Below are 19880 nucleotides of genomic sequence, written 5' to 3' on the forward strand. Positions count from 1 at the left end.
GTGGTGAGAACTGATACAAAATCGATAACAACAACAATGCCGCCATTTTCTTTATTTTTTGTAACCTACAATAAATAAAGCGGGCTTCCAGTCAATGGAAAAATGGCTTCTCCCCACCGGCGATTGTTGTTGTTTACGATTTTCTATCAGTTCTCACCACACAACGACGTCTCATCTTTGCTCCTTGAATGTCGATATGTAATGGTATGGAGTTATTGAAACTTACTAGGTGTAAAAAAGACTAGAAATTGAATGTTTATTTTTCATTGAATGTTTACATAAAGTTGCACTGGGTGCCTTTAAGTATTTGCAACTTATGCCGCTTTTCCACTGCATGGTACCAGCTCGACACGACTCGACACGACTCGACTCAGCTCGCATTTTTTGCGTTTCCACCGCGGTACCATGGTATCTGGTACCTGAAGTGGCTGCTTTTTCTAGTACCTACTCGCTCTAGGTTCCAAGCGAGCTGAGCCGATGCTAAAAGGTGACGTCGGCAGACGGCCGGCGACTGATTGGCCAGAGAGTGTGACGAAGTCACGAGAGCGACATGGCAACCATGCTGGTAACATCCATAGCAGCGCCGCAGCCAACATGTTCCACTTCTCCAACTTCTTCAACATGCCAGCTAATAATAGTAATGCGATCGATGTCCTCCATTGTTGTTATGTGGGTTCTGTCCATGTGTGGGTTGCGTATGTGTTGTTTGCGTCGCGTACACAAATACGTCACGGCCCTTTCGCGCAGCCGACCCCGCCCACGTCCAGGAGGTACTATTTGCGGTGGAAAAGCACCCGTGCTGCTACCGTGTCGAGTCGTGTCGTGTCGAGTCGTGTCGAGTCGAGCTACATGTGCGGTGGAAAAGCGGCATTAGTATACTTTTGCTAAGTATACTGAAATACAGCTTAAAATTAACTTAAATTAAAGTGAACTTTACGGAAGTATACTTCAATACAATTCTAATGAAGTGAAATTAAATTACACTTTAAAAAAGTATTTTAATAGTGAATTCCAAAATACTTGAAAATGAGTGTACTTTTCAGAAGTACACTTAGGTACAAATTACAATACACTTACAATAAAGTACACTTTTTAGAAGTACACTAAATTACCACTCTAAGTATTTGCAATTTAGTATACTTTTTCTAAGTACACTTAGGTACAATTTAAATGAACTTAAAGGCACCCAGTGCAACTTTCGAGGCTTAAAAATAAACATTCAATTTCTAGTCTTTTTTACACGTAGTAAGTTTCAATAACTCCATACCATTACATACCGACATTTAAGCAGCAAAGATGAGACGTCGTTGTGTGGTGAGAACTGATACAAAATCGATAACAACAACAATGCCGCCATTTTCTTTATTTTTTGTAACCTACAATAAATAAAGCAGGCTTCCAGTCAATGGAAAAATGGCTTCTCCCCACCGGCGATTGTTGTTGTTTACGATTTTCTATCAGTTCTCACCACACAACGACGTCTCATCTTTGCTCCTTGAATGTCGATATGTAATGGTATGGAGTTATTGAAACTTACTACGTGTAAAAAAGACTAGAAATTGAATGTTTATTTTTCATTGAATGTTTACATAAAGTTGCACTGGGTGCCTTTAAAATAAAGTATACTTTTTAAAAGTACAAAGCAATACCACTTTAAGTATTGCAGAATTAGTATACTTATTTTTAAGTACGTTAAAGTTGAATTTAATGACATCTATTGTGAAGTACACTTTTTAAAAGTATATGTTAAGTATACTTTAAATTAAGCACAAAAAGTAAAAGTATACTTGTACTAACTTTTGTATAATTGAATTATACTTGTAATACACTAAAGTATACTACTTTTTCACCTGGGATGATATGCAGTTTTTTTTCATAAATTATGCAAGGTGCTACAGAAGGAAAGGAATCAGGGCTCTTCTGGACTGAGGGTAGTCCTTGAACTGCTGCTGGTAGAACCTGAGGAGAGAGCAGAAACACATTAGGCCTTAACTTCGCTTGAGGATCCTTTCATCCGTCAGGGTGTTCTCTATGTACAGAGGTGGACATGCATTTCGCATGTGAAGTTGGTGTAATCTATCGTGGTTCAGGTGTTGGTAGTGTTACCTATGGTGGTGCAGTTGTAGGAGGTGTTACCTATGGTGGTGCACGTGATGGTGGTGTAATCTATGGTTGTTCAGCTGTTGGTGGTGTTACCTATGGTGGTGCAGGTGTAGGTGGTGTAATCTATGTTTGTTCAGCTGTTGGTGGTGTTACCTATGGTGGTGCAGGTGTAGGTGGTGTAACCTATGGTGGTGCAGGTGAGGCACCTGTATGGGTGTAGATGTAGCTACCTGTGGTGGTGTATGGCTCGTGGGCCGATGGTACAGCTAGTGAAGAGAAAGAAGGCGGCTGCAGGCAGCGACCAGACGGCCACAGCATAGCCAAACCATTCCAGGATCTCCCCGAAGTAGTTTGCCCCCGACACAAACTCAAACATCCCCCCTAGGGCCGGATGAAGGCGGCACGGTCAGTACTGAAGGACTGCACTGGGACTGTAGTATCACGTCATCACTGTAGTAAGCTGTTAGTACTGTAGTACTGTTAGAAGTACTGTAGAACTGTTAGTAGTACTGTGTTAGTACTGTAGTACTGTTAAGTACTGTAGAACTGTTAGTAGTACTGTGTTAGTACTAACAGTTATACAGTACTACTAACAGTACTACAGTACTACTAACAGTAATACAGTACTTCTAACAGTACTGTATTACTGTTAGTAGTACTGTAGTACTCTTAGTAGTACTGTATAACTGTTAGTAGTACTGTGTTAGTACTGTAGTACTTTAGTACTGTTAGTAGTACTGTATTAATGTTAGTAGTACTGTAGTACTTTAGTACTGTTAGTAGTACTGTATTAATGTTAGTAGTACTGTAGTACTGTATTAATGTTCGTACTGTAGTAGTGTCAGTAGTACTGTGTTAGTACTGTAGTACTGTTAGTAGTGCTGTAGTACTGTGTTAGTACTGTTAGTACTGTACTATTAGTACTGTATTACTGTTAGTAGTCCTGTAGTACTATGTTGGTATCGTAATACTGTGTGAGTACTGTGGTAGTACTGTAGTACGGTGGGTATTGGTACCTCTGGGGATTCTGTAGTGGACTTCTCCTGGTTTCCTAAGGCTCCGTAGCAAATGGTCGCTGTGGATGTTGATTATCAGACCTGCAAAGAACAGAAGCAGACCTGCACACACACACACACACACACACACACACACACACACACACACACACACACACACACACACACACACACACACACACACACACACACATATCAAATATCAATAAAATATCGGCACAGGAACACAGTAAGGCCAGAACAATATGCATTGATAGTATGCACACCAAAAAGTGGTCTAATTTGCTTAACACAGTTACCCACTAAGATTATTTTCTATCGACTTTCTATGGTTTTTTATCATAATATTCCAGTGTGCTTTGAGCATAGGGTAAGTTTATGTAAGGTATGTGTATTTTCATAATTTGTCTTGCCAAATAAAAGCATTAGTAAATCGTATTCATGGTCATTTAAAAACAGGAGCCTTGGCCTAGACCCACCCACTGCCATCCGTACGGGGTTCTGCCAGGAGGGGGCGCAGTGGAGTTGGTAGTGTCCCTGCAGCAGTCCGTTCATGCCGCAGAAGATGAACGATTTTACGGCGATGTTAACAGGAAACGGCCGCCCGCGGGTCCGCCAGGCGTAGATGAACGACCTGGGGAAGTATTTTATATTCAAAGTTGTCTCCTCTACCTGAATGTCATGCCTCAATAAAATACATATTTTCGTGTGTGTGTTTGTGTGTATGTGTGGGTCCAGGGTGTGTGGCCATTTCCATACCGCCAAAGATGACCTTCTACTGGTTTCAAAATTAAATCATGACATGAATTCAAACGTCAGTTGAGAGTTGCGTAACTAGCTCAATTTGGAAATGTATAAAATCATCAATAAATGTCTATTGACATTTGTGAATTTGTCAAATATAGATTTGAAAGTGTATAGACAAATCTGTCAATTAGTACATAGTTTTAAATGTAGGCTACTAATTGACAACGCTCCCAGAGCTTGAAATACAGATTCATCAGTTTCAACTGTGATCAAACGCAGATCCTGAGTTTAATTGAGTGTTTAATTCAACAAAGAACAGTGAATTAAACACTTGTTATATTAATGACAATAATAATAATGCCAGTAAAGGCCACGGCACTTTCAAGGCAAAATATGTACAGTATGATTCAAAATTAATATCAAGCAATAATCAAGCAACATTGGGAACATTTTTAAATAACATAGAAAAATACAGGCCACATATTTAACTAAACTTAACTAAAATTCGCCAAACTTCTCCTCCGATCTCTCTCTATCGCTCACACACGTCCTCTGCCCCGCTGTGTTTGCTCTCGCTGTCATCGCTCCCCAGCTGCTCCGCTTCCACCGGCTCCGACCAAAGCGCGTTTTCTCTGACGTATTAAAAAACTCTCCGGTCAACCTCACTGAAACGGCCACTTTGAGGACCACGGTAGGATTTGTGCTGACTGTTGACTTCTTTGAGACGTTATTTTGGTGCTCGCCATTTTCTTACGTTACACTCCGTGACCCCAAACTTCTTGGCAGCTTTGCAGTTGTTACTTGACTCTGCCTTATTGACGACCATTATTTTAAAATTGGCATCATAGCTCCTCCGCTGTTGTTGATTGACCTGACCCACTTTTGAGCCACTTGTCTCTAATGGTCAGCCTGTCTTTAAACACCGGTAACGGTTGTTAAGGACGCTGGACTACTTCTTCCCGGAACCAATTTCTGGCGCAACCTGCGGCCGCGAATGTGTATTGACATTTAAAGGGAGAGGCGAAGAAGAGAAACTGCGCTCTGAATACTAGACCCCGAATATAAGACGACCCAACTTTTTCAGACCTATTTCGAGGGGAAAAAAGGCCGTCTTATATTCGGACCAATACGGTAGTTGTGATGAGTTGTGATAGGCCCGCCCCGGGCCAAGCGTGAAGAAGAGGGGGGCAGACCCATGTGCTAGACTCAGCAAAGAAAACAAGAGCTGGCCAATTAATCTGGGGCGCAGTCAAGGTCCAGATATTGAACCTCAGCGTCTGAGCTGGGATTTTGTACCATCATTACCGTTAGCATAGCTTATAACCAGAGTCCCATTAGACATTCTCTGTTATAACTCTCCACGGCTAAGCTAAACTATTGAACTGAAGCAACGAGTCTGGTTGTGTTTTTGGAGTAGGCCTTACGTGTACTGTTAAATAAAGTACCAAACGCAAAGAATCGGTTCCCGTGTCTTCCGACCTATTTATAGGTTGGAAGAAAATGACCGGCACGTGGGTCTGTTTATAAACAGACCCACGTGCCGGTCATTTTCTTCTGTTTACTGCATCATGAATGGACTTGTGACCCATTATGCTGACCAAACACTCTTGATCAGTGATGGCTGTCAAAATATAGAGCTATTTATCAGTTATTTTAACAAATAAATACTGCTTGGAGCACCCTTTAAAATCGGTGGAAGAGCCAAAACAAAAGTGATACAGCTTAAAGTTGAAACGTTTTTAACCACATGCAGTTAGGCAGTATTCTCATTTCCCAGAGAACTGCTGTATGTTACAGTTCTGAGACCGTTCTGCCAAACAAACACCGCCTGGTCTGCAGCACCAAGAACAGAACTGTTATATGATATGAAAACTTTATTTCAGACTCAAGTCCATAAATAGCAGAAGTACAATACAAATACAATACAAAAATATAAAAAGTCAGTTAATATACAAACATTTCAGCCAGTGCACCCTCAGGCTGGGGGTATAGCGAGCACAGCTCAGAGTGGGATTTACAAGTACCACAATGATACCATTCCGAGATTCCTCCAAACGTTTCATAAATTTAAACATGAGATTTCTTAAAAGTGCATGAAATGTGCTCACTCCTGCAGTGACAAACATCTGGCTGGCACTGCCCCCTCTGGGTATTTTTAAAAGGATGCGCATAGCATCATTGTACGCAACTCTCAGCCTCTGCATGCTAGATTTCTTGTAGCTTGACCATAATTGAGCGCAGTAAAGCGGTGTACAATATGCTTTGAACAGGGCTACCTTCACCTCTGTTGAACAAAAGCTGAACTTGCGTGCAATTGTGTTTGCCTGGGCGTATAGTTTTCAGCATTGTCTGTACACATCATCATCATCATTCAACTGATCATTTATAAAATGTCCAAGGTATTTTTGTCCTTCGACATACATCTAGAATATTGCCAGACAGTTGGAACGCAGGGAAATTTAGCCTTTTATCCTGCTTGGTTCTACATATTAAAACAGCACTCTTGCTAGCATTATATTTAATGTCATGTTTTAATCCATACTCAGTGCAGATATTAAGGAGTTGCTGTAGTCCAGCACTACTTGGGCTCATAATGACCAGATCATCTGCATACATAAGGTGGTTCACCAACATCTCACCAGTCATACACCCTGTGTTACAGGCTCTCAATTGCATGGACAAATCATTGACATACAAGTTGAATAGAATTGGAGACAAGATTCCTCCCTGCCTAACGCCATTGCCAACTCCAAAGGGTGCTGATATACTACCTCCCCATTTAATCTGCATCTTCTGGTGAGCATACCAGTAGATCAGAACCCTTACAATATACCCAGGCACGCCCCTTTGTGTTAGCTTCATGAACAGTTTCCTGTGGTTAACTCTATCAAATGCTTTGGAGGCATCGATAAAGCACATAAGGACAGATGAATTTTTGGCCCTGTACAGGTTCACTATTTCCTTGAGTGCATATATACACATGTCTGTCCCATGCTTTGGTTTAAAACCAAACTGATTGTCACAAGAAGAAAGATACCCAGTTATTCTATCAAGTAGGATTCTTTCCACAACTTTTGATAGAATGCTTGCTAGCGCTATTGGCCTATAATTATCCATGCAACTTACTCTCCCAGCTTTGTCCTTAAGCACTGGGACCAGCAAGATGGATAACATTGAATCCGGTACTATGCCATGGATCATAAAATTCATGAGGCTGAGAGCTAGGAGAGGAGCTAGCCTCAAACTGGCATTTTTGAGATGTTCAGCTGAAATAAAGTCCAAACCACATGCTTTATTGTTTGGCAGTGTATGCATGGCATCAAAAACCGCATGATTACTTATTGTTTCAACACTCATATCAGAGTCAACCACATATGGATCACTCTTTATGCAGTTAAACAAGGAGCTGTAGTGCTGTCTCCATAATGCTGCAATGTTCTCTGTACCAGAAATGCCTTCAACATTACATGGGAGGGATGGTTTACATTTGTTAAGAGCTTTCACCTCTTTCCAAGAATCAGTGGTGATATTACTCATAAAATTGTTGGCCATAGAATCAGCCATCATAACTTGCTCATTTGTGGATATGAAACGCACAGCATACTTGAATCTGGCATTTGCCAGCTTTTTATGCTCAAGCTCAGGGCCTTGCCTAGGTTTTCCAGCCGTGTCCCAGAGTTTATATGCTTCACGAGCCTCAGTATGATACATCGCTACATGCTCATTCCAGCTGGGTCTAATGTTAATTTTCTTGTTCTGCGTGTCAGTTTTATAAAAAGGTTTACCACCATCATACAGGGCCGACACCACATTGTCATACATGGAACCAAGGTCTCTCTTATGCTCAACCCTCTTACAATTGGCCTCCTTACACAAAATAGCTTCTTTAGGCAGATGTATATGACTTAAAAGTTTGTCTGTGTTGTTATAATAAGCCAACAAGTTATCTTTAGTGAGAGATGACCAGTCCAATTTTGCAGTGAACTCATTATTCAAAGCACTTTCATTACTGACTGTTGTCGGAATATCACCAACATTTACAGTAAATGCAAGGGGTATATGGTCTGTCACTGCCACCCCATACTTTATGCTCATATTCCCTAAAGCCATATGCCCATCGGCTGTACTAATACAATGGTCAAGCCAAGATGTAGCGTGCCAGGCCTCACTTATGTCATGTCCGATATCATGTTTTTCACAAGAAATGCGAGAGAGTAGACCATTGCAGTAATCAAGCTTACTAGTGATAAAGGCATGTACAAGTTTTTGTAAGTCTTCGGTGGACATGAGCCCTCTAAGTCTTGCTAAATTTTTAAGGTGATAATATGCAGATTTTGTAACTGATTTGATGTGACTGTCGAAATGTAAACAGAATCCATGATAACCCCTAGATTTCTGGCTTTGTTTGAGGTTTTCAGGGACAGAGAGTGAAGGTGTTACTTTAAGCCTTTCCGTTTTAGCACCAAATACAATTATCTCTGTTTTGTCCTCATTTAGCTGAAGGAAATTTCGGCACATCCAGTCTTTCACTTGCTCAATGCACTGGCACAGCAGATCTATGGGCCGATAGTCATTTGGTGATAGCGATACATAGATTTGCGTGTCATCAGCATAGCAATGATGGTCAATATTGTTATTTTGCATGATTTGCCCTAGTGGGAGCATGTACATGTTGAATAAAGAGGGTCCTAAGATCGAACCTTGTGGGACTCCACACATCACGTTGGTTGATTCTGATACAAAGTCGCCAATGGAAACAAAGTAGTTCCTATTTTGTAGGTAGGATCTGAACCAATTTAAGACTGCCTGAAAGCCCCACCCAGTTTTCTAACCTGTCCAAAAGTATTGTATGGTCTACAGTGTTGAATGCAGCACTGAGGTCTAGTAGCATTAGTATTGAGGTTTTGCCAGAGTCTGTGTTAAGACGGATGTCGTTTACAACTTTAATGAGGGCGGTCTCAGTGCTGTGCAGGGGTCGAAATCCTGATTGGAAGGTGTCATAACAACCAGTCGATGCCAGGAAGTGATTAAGTTGCTGGAGGACAACTTTCTCAATGATTTTACTTATGAAGGGTAGATTTGATATTGGTCTGTAGTTGTTAATAATGGAGGTATCTAGGCTCCGCTTTTTTAAAAGGGGTTTAATAACTGCAGTTTTCAAGGCTTTTGGGAAGTTGCCTGACTGGAGAGAGTTGTTAACTATCTGCAATATGTCTATTGCTAGGCAGTCAAAAACATTCTTAAAGAGGTTGGTAGGTAAAGAATCAAGGCAAAAGGTGGATGGCTTTAGTTGTGTAACAGTTTCCACAAGAGTTTTAGAGTCTATAACATTAAAGCATGCCATCCCTGCCAACGTTGTTGGTAGTCCAACATTTTTGTTTGAAGTGGAGATATTGATGGCGCGTCTGATGCCTTCAATTTTATCAGTATAAAAAGCTGCAAACTCATTGCATTTCTGCGTGGAATGGAGATCAGGTGGAATTTGTATTGGGGGGTTGGTCAGTCTGTCAACAGTTGCAAATAGGGCTTTTGCATTATTAGTATTGGTTTTAATGATATTGGAGAAAAATGTTTCTCTAGCACTTTTTAAGTCTAAATTGTAGGCACGGAGGCTCTCTTTGTAGATATCATGGTGAATATGAAGTTTTGATTTATGCCAGATGCGTTCAACCTTCCTGCATTCTTTTTTCTGTGCTGTTACAGAAGCAGCTTTTCTCCAGGGTGCCTTTTGCTTTCAAGAAATCGTTTTAACCTTATAAGGTGCAATGACATCTATGACTTTCAACATTTTCAAATTAAAGTTTTCTACAAGATCATCAGCAGAACATGGGTTGAGAGGTGGTAGCAAGGAGATGGCCTTTTTAAAAAGTACATTAGATTCTTCATTGATATACCGTTTTTTGACAGTATTTGATTTTGTCTGTATGTTGGGAATAAAAGATATATTAAAGAAAACACAAAAGTGGTCAGACAACAGTGTTTCCCCCCGTAAATGTCTCAGTCAAGGTGGTAAGCAGTCGGTGGTGTTGTTGGCGCGGCGCAAAGCGCCGCTGCGAAAAATTTTGGGGGTATTTTGCTCAAAGATGCCAGTACGCATGAATGAAATAAACGACTGTTTATTTCCATATAAATAAACAACAGTAGGTACAAATGTTGTGCAAACATGCAGATTTTTCGGCCCTCGGTGTGAGGGAGGGGTCCGTTAAGTCGATGGATGCGATGTTTAATCATTTAGTCCAAACTACAGTAGGCTACGGGCAAACCTGAAGTCACCGTCGTGACATTTCATATACGTCCCGTCTCTGTGTGTGTGTGTGTGTGTGTGTGTGTGTGTGTGTGTGTGTGTGTGTGTGTGTGTGTGTGTGTGTGTGTGTGTGAGTGAAAGGGAGGAACTTATTTGAAATCGGCCGTGCGTGCCTGTTTGTTGTTTATTGTTTTTGATTTAACAATATATAGGTTTAGAGAAATCTGGCTTTCAGAACTCAGTGCCTACCCACTCACTGACCTCACCGCACGTCACTGGCGGTAGATTGACAGGTGACTATGATAGACTATGCAACAATATATTCAACCACCAGATGTCCCCGTCTCAATTACACTCCAAAAACTTTATTGGCACGACTAATGTTGTAAACAGTATTACCTGAGTATTACGAATGCCATTTTTTTTTTTTTTTTTTTTCAATACATTGGTAGTCAAGGCAGGGCCCTAGTCTTGTTAAGGCGGCCGCCTTAACAAGATAGTGCTGGGGGAAACCCTGGACAAGGAAGGATCAGTCACAGAGAGATCAGAAACATTTACCCCCGAAAGGACATCGGCCCTAGAGGGAACGTCTCCCCTGTGCTCCCCGACTACCGAGGAACAGGAAAGGTGTAACATTCTGTCACAACAGAGTATAAAATAATAACAATAATTTGTAATTATCAACTATTAGTTCTTTTTTATTTAGGTAAGCTTGTTATATGCGCTGTAGATGTTGCTGGGACATGGCAGATCCACCCTGACGGGCCTCTTTAACTGCTGTCTTTAACATCTGACCTCTGCTACATTTCTGCTGTGATAGACTTCCGCAAATGGGTGATTTATCTGCTATGGAATCTGTTTTTGGTCAACAGAATCAAACAGAACGTATTAAATATAGGCCTATATATAAAAATAAGAGAATAAAACCCAATGAACCAAAACAATTTAATCAAAACGTATAACTTGCAATCAAATGATTTGTTAATGTTGTAAACTTGGTCGGATAGATCTTTGATAATATCCTTTGTCTATAGTTCCCCACATGTTTCCTGTAGATATCAATTGAACCGCGATCAAGAATGTAAGTAGGCGCCAGGGCTTTTTCGACTGAGATCGTGTCTCTTACTAGTTGCTTCTTGCCCATCTGTATTGTATTGAGTCTATTTCCACCGTTTGTGGATATGATTCTGTACCCGTGGAATTCACAGATTTAAACAATGTTCCGTACATTTCTCCTCATATGTATCTGTTGTAATTGATCTGTGACTGATCCGTTCTGTCATTACGATTTAATCTTTGCCTCATTTTCATTAACTAACAAACCTCTCGATCGTTCTGAACCATTTGTATGAGACACATGATTATTTTCTGAAATTTTCCATGGAGCAAAGTAATGAGACACAGCCTGTACACACTGCAATACAAAAGCCCCTTCATCTAACTAGGTTGCTCCTGAAGGTATCTCCGTGTGCGTGACGTAAACGACGTAAACAACGCGTTCTAGCGCTCGAGCTGCCTGGACCTCCCCGTGGGTTTAGTTCTCTGGCGATAATGTAGAGGCTCCCATGCGATCCTTCTGCTGCCGTCGCTCCGACGCAACACACACACACACACACACACACACACACACACACACACACACACGCACACGCACACGCACACGCGCGCGCTGCTCCGCGCGACTAATTCCGCCGCTAATAACAACTGGTGGCGCGGACTCTGGAGAGCCAAGGTCGACACTCGCCTCTGATAGAGCCTTTGGAGGCTTACGCTTCACACGCTCACGCACTCTTACTCAGACAGGGAGACAGACAGACTGACAGACAAACACGCACACAGCACTCCATCGCTCTCAACGGCAATCGTTGATCCGGTAAAAAAAATTAAAAATACAAACGCACAGTGACTTTACTGATGAGTAACTTTACTCTGATTACTGGTTTGGAAATAGTAACGCATTAGATTACTCGTTTCTGAAAAAAGTGGTCCGAGGCCAGTAACGCGTTACTAAGTAACGCGTTACTGGCATCACTGGCTGCGCGTGCACGTAGTGGCGGCGCTGCAACCGGACTGTCCGTTTCAAATCTGGACGGGTGGCCACCCACCTGTGGAAGTAATGCAGGCAGAAGGTTCCGAGCAGCAGGCTGCGGCCCACTCCGGCCCGGGACTCGGTGCAGAGCAGCAGGAGCAGCGGCACCAGCAGCGAGGGCACCTCTTGGATCATCCAGACCAGTTTGGTGTTCACTAAACACCGGTCCTCGGACCTCGTGTAGCGGCCGTAAAGCATCCGCCTTTCCGTGGTTAGCTGCAGCCAGCAAACCAGCGGCCCCCCAAGGAGCAGAATCCAGCTCAGCCACTGGACCAAATTCTCCCTACACTCCATTTTCGTCTGTGTCCCCTCTCTTCTGGGCCCACTATATCCTAGTAGTTCTCTCTCTCTCTCTCTCTCTCTCTCTCTCTCTCTCTCTCTCTCTCTCTCTCTCTCTCTCTCTCTCTCTCTCTCTCTCTCTCTCTCTCTCTCTCTCTCTCTCTCTCTCTCTCTCTCTCTCTCTCTCCAGTTAATCCAGTTTCCCTGTGAGGGGCTTTTCAGAGCGCGCTTGTCTCCGGTTTTGGTATTCTTGCCATCTGGGGCAGAGGAGATTGTGTGTGTGTGTGTGTGTGTGTGTGTGTGTGTGTGTGTGTGTGTGTGTGTGTGTGTGTGTGTGTGTGTGTGTGTGTGTGTGTGTGTGTGTGTGTGTGTGTGTGTGTGTGTGTGTGTGTGTGTGTGTGTGTGTGTGTGTGTGTGTGCATGAGGCAAGGCAAGGCAACTTTATTTATAGAGCACTTTTCATACACAAGGCAGACTCAAAGTGCTTCACATATAAACATTGTCATACAATAAAACAAAATAGATAAGTAAAAGAAAACATATGCAAAGAAATGAGTAAAATAGAAAGTGCAATGTATTTAAGATCAGATCAACAGTCTCTCTGGTACCTGCGTCGGGACTCCAACCCGACCTAAAGGAACTTGGTACATTCTCTGGGACTCCAACCCGGATTCTAGTAACTCTAACCACGAACCAAAGGCCTTATTCTGGGACTCCAACCCAGACAGACGTCGGGACTCTAACCGAGACAGAACTCAGGTCTTTCTCTGGGACTCCAACCCGACCTAAGGAACATGGTCCTTTCTCTGGGACTCCAACCCAGATTCTAGGACTCTAACCCAGACAGAAATTGGGTCTCAAACACTTATCCTTTCTCTCTGGTATCAGATCATGTATCTTACTGGTAAAAATAGAAAATAAAGGGAAAGTTAAAAAGGCATTTTAGTAAGTAAAAATAGAAAGTGCAATGTATTTAAGATCAGATCAACAGTCTCTCTGGAACCCACGTCGGGACTCCAACCTGACCTTAAGGAACTTGGTCCTTTCGCTGGGACTCCAACCCAGATTCTAGGACTCTAACCCAGACAGAACTTGGGTCTCAAACCCTTATCCTTTCTCTCTGGTATCAGATCATGTATCTTTCTGGTCAAAATAGAAAATAAAGGGAAAGTTATAAAGGCATTCTTGTAAAATGAAGGCAAAAAAAAGAAAAAGAAAAAAAAAGCTTTTTAGAAATTGCAATGTATTTAAGATTCAGCAGAAAGCTAAAGCAAACATAAAAGTCTTCAATCTTGTTTTAAAGTTGCTCAGAGTTGGGGCAAGTCTTGAATCCTCAGGGAGTTTATTCCAGTTAATAATAGAGTCTGACCGATATATCGGCAGGCCGATGTTAGGCATTGTGCAGGCACTGCAGGACTTTAGGGTTGTTCAGACCAAAGGCCCATTCTGATCAGATTGACAGAGTTGCTCCAGGATCAGTTTAACCTTCAGAAAGAATAAGAGCAGAATTATTCACTCAAGTGAATGCATTAAACTTCCATTCCTCGCCCTACACGTCTCATACATAGAGCAGAGGGCCTTCACAAAACAGAAGACACAACACAAACAACATCGTAATAACATCACATCACAAAGACACAACAACACCACACCACCAACCCAACAACATTAAATCACAACCACATCAAAACATAACATCACATCACAACCACATCAAAACATCCCAACAACCCGACAATATCACAACAACAAAAAAACGTCGCATCACAGAACATATCACAACGACAGATTCACATCTAATAATTGCAACCAAAACAACTCATCCTCAAGAGGTCTGCAAGGTGAGGTCATCAAGGTGAGGTCCTCCTGATTAGGATGACCTCATGAGGTCACCCTAATCAGGAGGACCTCATCAAAGAGGCCGTCCTCATGAGGTCACCCTCTTTAGGTCATCTCGGGGTGTTTGGGGACCCCCTCTTCCTACGAGGCCCCCCCGTGCAACTTAACCGACATTATCATGGACCCTCAATTGATTCCAATGTTATTCCTTTAAATTTGTGCTGAATATTGTCAGAAACGTTTACCAGTAAGGAAGTCACATCAAGCAACTTCCTTCTAGTGCAGCTCCATAAATCTGAATCCCACATCCTTCTGAGTCTTCAGAATTCCAGGGTGTGGAGATGTTTGAGTCACAATCCAACACAGTGTTGCCCAACACTTCCTCAATGAAGAGGCGTCCACGATATTTTGTTGTGGTGACGATACATGAATGAGTTGTATATAAAGAGTGGACTGTCCTGCCACCAGTATCACCTGCAACAGGTACATCTCCCTCCTGCCTGCTCCTCCGACCTCAGACCTGCTCCTCCTCCTACCTCCTCCTCATCCAGAGCTTCCTGAACATCATCCCCTTGGTCATGAGGGGTCTTCTCGCCCTAGTTCTCCTCGGGGGGGTGCTGGCCGTCGGAGCGGCTCCAGGTCAGTCCCCCGGCTCTGGTGAACGGCGCGCCGTCTCTCGCTTCGCTAGAACATTCCACTACTAATATCATGTGTCCAAACGACTTTGTTGTCCCGATCCTGCCTGTGAAGCCTTTAGCGTGTGCCCGCTACAGATGTTAACACAGGTGTGACTTTTCTAAAGTGTCTATTGTACCGTTACCATGTGTGGCGTGGTCACAAAGGGAATGCTGCGTGTCCTTCCCTGGATCGTGTTTATTTGTAGAGCTTTTCCAGATCAGGGAGAACATATAAACACTCCTGCACTCGCTTAGTCAGGCTTATCCTGGATCAGCAGAACCAGGCTGTTGCCGGGGAGAAAAACAACCAGGCAGGCGGAAAGACAGGTAGAAAGACGGACAGACAGGCAGACAGACTGACAGGTAAACAGACTGACTGGTAGAAGGACATACAGAGAGACGGAAGACAGACAGATAGGTAGACAGGCAGACAGACAGACAGGCAGGCAGACAGGTAGACAGACAGACGGATTGGTAGACTCTAGACAGTTAAGTGTGAGTTGTGGAATTGATCTGTCGTCTCTCTGTCCACTAACCCTCAAAGTCTGTCTTCCAGGAGCACGCAACATTTCAGCTCTGACCAGGCCAGCTGGGACTCGTGCAGGTGAGAAGCCTCTCAGACGCCACACATGAACACTGTTCACCCAGAGCTCCTTACAGGACCGGACCAACCCTTCTGTCTCCCCCTCAGAGCGGATCAACTTCTGCCTGGACGGCTGGGACAATTTCCGTGGTGACTGTTTCTACCTGGAGAACAATCCTACAAACTGGGGCACAGCAGAGGTACAAGCTACATGTGTACTGCACCTGTAAACCTGCATACAAATACTGCACCTGTATACATGCTGCATATACTGCAACTGTAAAACTGATAACAAATACTGTGTGTGTGAATGCCTTGCTCCAGAGACTATGTGCAGAGCGGGAGGGCAGCCTGGCATCGGCCCACAGCGCCGTGGAGTACAACTACCTGCAGCGCCTGGCCCAGACAGGAGGCCACACCTTCGCCTGGCTGGGGGGATACCACTTCCTGGTCAGCACACACTCACGCACACACACACACACACTCACACAAATGGCTGATGGTAACTGCCATGTGATTGTCTGATGGTATCTGGAATGTGATTGGCTAATGGTAACTGCCATGTGATTGGCTGATGGCAACTGGAATGTGATTGGCTGATGGTAACTGGCATGTGATTGGCTGCAGGGTGAGTGGCGGTGGGAGGGCGGAAGTCCCTTCGATTATGTCAAACCGGAGTCCGACGTCTCCACCAACGAAAACCAGTGTCTCATCATCAACACGGAAGGTAGACCCACCCGTCACCAGAATAACACAATGCAGCACAGCATGCAGAACCAAGGAGGTGGTGGTGGTGGTGGTTATGATGGGGGGTCATGATGGGGAGGAGGGGATGAAGAGGCTGGGGTGGTTCTGTTAGGGGACGAAGAGGCTGGGGTGGTTCTGTTAGGGGATGAAGAGGCTGGGGTGGTTCTGTTAGGGGATGAAGAGGCTTGGGTGGTTCTGTTAGGTGATGAAGAGGCTGGGGTGGGTCTGTTAGGGAATGAAGAGGCTGAGGGCGGTTCTGTCAGGTGATGAAGAGGCTGAGGGTGTTTCTGTCAGGGGATGAAGATGCTGGGGTGGTTCTTTAAGGTGGTGAAGATGCTGAGGGTGTTTCTGTCCCCCAGGGAACAAGGGATGGTCCAACCACCACTGCAACACCTTCTTCCCCTACATCTGTGAGATGAGATCCAGCTGCTAGCCCACCGGAGGAGTGTCGCTCACATCTGGAGCTGGTGCTGACTGCTCTTCATCCAGATGTTCCAACCAAACAGTTTAGAACACACTTCATGAGACATCCTATCTCTGAAGTTACTATTCTGCACGACCACTAATAAAACAATTTACATTCTACTACCTGTGTGTCCAGAAGTTTAAAACCTACTGCCTACTATTTATACCTGCACTAGCGTCTGCTGAACTAGTTTGAACAAATTATTTGATAATCTGTTGTAAAGCTAACATAACAAGAAATTGATCAAATACACATTTGGTCAAATATAAGTTTGGTCTGAGCTTTGATTGCAATATAAAATGATGTCACAACAGACACCATCACACATCATATTCTTTTGTCATTACTCAGGCCCCGTTTACACGAGGACGCTTGCGGGTGAAAACGACAAAATATTTTATCGGAAGTGCCTTTCGTTTAGACGGTGACGGCGTTTTTGGGGCATGAAAACGCATAAATCTGAAACCACCCTCCAGAGTGGAAAAGTTAAAACTGCCAAGACGCAAAACACTGCTCAGATCTGCTCACGTACGTGTTTACGTCACATACATGTGCCAGTACAAGGAAATAAACAAACATGTCAGATTATTTCCATGCGTCGGACCTTCAAGCTGCTCTGGCAGCTCTAACAAGCATACAGGAGTATTTCCACGAAATGTACAGGATATTTACAGATAGTATTACTGAACATAGAAGGATCTTTTTGGTTTTTGCGGCACGGATAAGTGAAGGAAGATTCTACGCATGCGCTCAGACATGGCGGTGTTGTGTGATAGTCTATCACAGCACCACCTAGCAGCCTGGCATGCATACCCAATCGAATTCCACACACTTTTGCGTCACCGTATGCACGCAGATTTCCTCCTGAAAACGCTCGTCTAAACGCGGAATAAAAAGTGAAGACGCAACGCCACTTTTGCGTCTTCTGTTCAGACCGTCATCGTGTAAACGTAGCCTCAATATTACTTCCATACTACCAAGCAGATTAATGAAAATTGACAAATCCCTCTCCCATTTGTGTTGGCATGGTTGCGGAGAGGCAGGAACATTGATACATCTATTGTGGAATGGCCCCTCAATAAAGAGATTTTGGAAAGATGTGATCTGTAACTTGTCTTATATTCTGAAAGTGAAAATAGCACTCTGCCCACTAATTTGCCTTTTAGGCAGGAGAGCAGCAAATATTGAGTCAACTCTTACGCAACACATTATAGCTTTAGCCTTTATGTCGGTTAAACGAATCATTATGATGAATTGGAAAGTACAAAAACCAAATTGCTCTAACACTGACAATTGGTTAAAACACTTTATGGATCTCCTGTCAATGGAACGCGCAACCTCGTTCCTCAATGATCTACACCGTGGAGATGAAGGTCTATGGATTTTTATAAGACTTTATGGGACTTCATTTGAGAAACTGGGCATTTAAATGAATTTATTGAATATTATGGATCTGCTACCCCCCCCTGTTGTACTGTGTATTGTTTGGTTACGTCCTGTGAGTTTTGTGTGATGTATGTATATGAGGTTTGTGATTGTTTTGTTTGTTGTTTTGTTTTGTGTTTAAGAAAATAATAAAAAATGTGAAACAAAAATAAAATATTACTTCCATACTCAACATGATTACCAATTTCCCTATTAAACACCTTTTTATTCATAACGAAATACTATTTTATTCACTGCTAAACAGTATTTTATTCACTGTTAAACACTTTTTTATTCAATACAAAAAAAATTGATTCACTAGTAAGCAGTTGTATTCAATACAAAACTGTAATGTATTCACAATTAAACAGTGAAAAAATGTTTGTTCACTATAAAAATATATATTTTATTCACTTTTAGATATGGGTCACTCAATCAAAACAAAAACAAAAGTCTTTGTCGGTGAAAATCTATCGGATTTCCGGCCGCGGGCATCAAGGCCCTCTTCATACTTCGATGTTGTTATCTTGCGTCCTTTGTGAGATGTAGTATTTATTTGTTATTTAGTAGTAGCAACTAGAATAATAGTATTTCTTAGTTCGTCAGTACATTATTAAATAGACTTGAACAGATATCCTGATTCTCAGTGGCGAGGAGAGGACCACCCTCCTCCAAACATCGGTCAGCTCATCGCTAACATCTTCACTGAAAGCTGGAGCTTTCCTCAGACATCCCAACGGTTATCGCGGCTCGACGTCATTACATCCGAATAAGATAAGTCTTTATGGATGCCTGACGGGAAACTAGGGAAGGACCAGCCTTTATGGCTCCCGGGTGCGGACCTACGGCCCTTGGATGCGCCCGGTCAGGGCGCCGCCTCCCTACAGACAGGGTGCTGTTTTGGTTCTGGTGGGGACTGATTGACGACTTCCTCCTCAAATGTATCCTCCACCCTGCCAAAACAAATCCTCACTTACTCAAACAAAGAACAAACACTCATCAACCAGAGTTCATATAAAGCAAATGGTGGTGGTGAGAATTTAATATTCATTAATGCATCTGTATCAGGCTCCTCAAGCCCAGAGTGCTTTGCCCAGGAGGTGTGTGTGCGTGTGTGTGTGTGTGTGTGTGTGTGTGTGTGTGTGTGTGTGTGTGTGTGTGTGTGTGTGTGTGTGTGGGGGGGGTCCTTCACTACATACTAACAGTGTGTTAGCCCCCCACCTGTAGCTCCCCACACACTTGTTTGCAGTAGCGTGCGTATATTACAGAGGGGACCCTAACAACTACTGGTCTATGATGACCACACCCATATTTATTTTATTTTTTATATGTACATATTATTTATAATATTGTATTATATATATATATATATGCTTTACATCAATCACACCCGTGTTCCATAAATCCCCTTGTCCTATGTGCACACACTTGCTCGAAAATGGGAAAAAACAAACGTTTTTTTCCCCCATCGTTGGATAATGTTTATTTCCGGTCTGACTGGGCCAAGTTGTTTGATGGCAAACTTCTCTTCCAAATTTAATCTCTTCCAATTAATTTTTTTAACAGAAACTCCACACTGTTAATCAAAGGTGCATCACCACTCGCCATACCTGCATCTGATATAGAAACGACGAAAGATTCCGGCGGAATAATTCAAGTTAAAAC

The 19880-nt window shown here is 42.9% G+C and overlaps 2 protein-coding genes across 2 annotated transcripts; one reads left to right on the forward strand and one right to left on the reverse strand.

The window, feature by feature from the left end:
• Window positions 1-1722: 1722 nt before the first annotated feature.
• Window positions 1723-12533, reverse strand: LOC132454567 (3-oxo-5-alpha-steroid 4-dehydrogenase 2-like). Its single transcript, XM_060048021.1, has 5 exons — window positions 12216-12533; window positions 3599-3753; window positions 3120-3221; window positions 2334-2484; window positions 1723-1959 (listed from the first exon to the last, which is right to left on the reverse strand). The coding sequence occupies exons 1-5, from the start codon at window positions 12491-12493 to the stop codon at window positions 1893-1895; spliced, it is 753 nt and encodes a 250-aa protein (XP_059904004.1). The 5' UTR covers window positions 12494-12533; the 3' UTR covers window positions 1723-1892.
• Window positions 12534-14772: 2239 nt separating this feature from the next.
• LOC132453696 (ladderlectin-like) lies at window positions 14773-16909 on the forward strand. Its single transcript, XM_060046649.1, has 6 exons — window positions 14773-14956; window positions 15551-15598; window positions 15686-15777; window positions 15902-16027; window positions 16205-16304; window positions 16684-16909. The coding sequence occupies exons 1-6, from the start codon at window positions 14896-14898 to the stop codon at window positions 16755-16757; spliced, it is 501 nt and encodes a 166-aa protein (XP_059902632.1). The 5' UTR covers window positions 14773-14895; the 3' UTR covers window positions 16758-16909.
• Window positions 16910-19880: the final 2971 nt, after the last annotated feature.

Source organism: Gadus macrocephalus, chromosome 3 (assembly GCF_031168955.1).
Source record: "Gadus macrocephalus chromosome 3, ASM3116895v1".
NCBI lineage: Eukaryota > Metazoa > Chordata > Actinopteri > Gadiformes > Gadidae > Gadus > Gadus macrocephalus.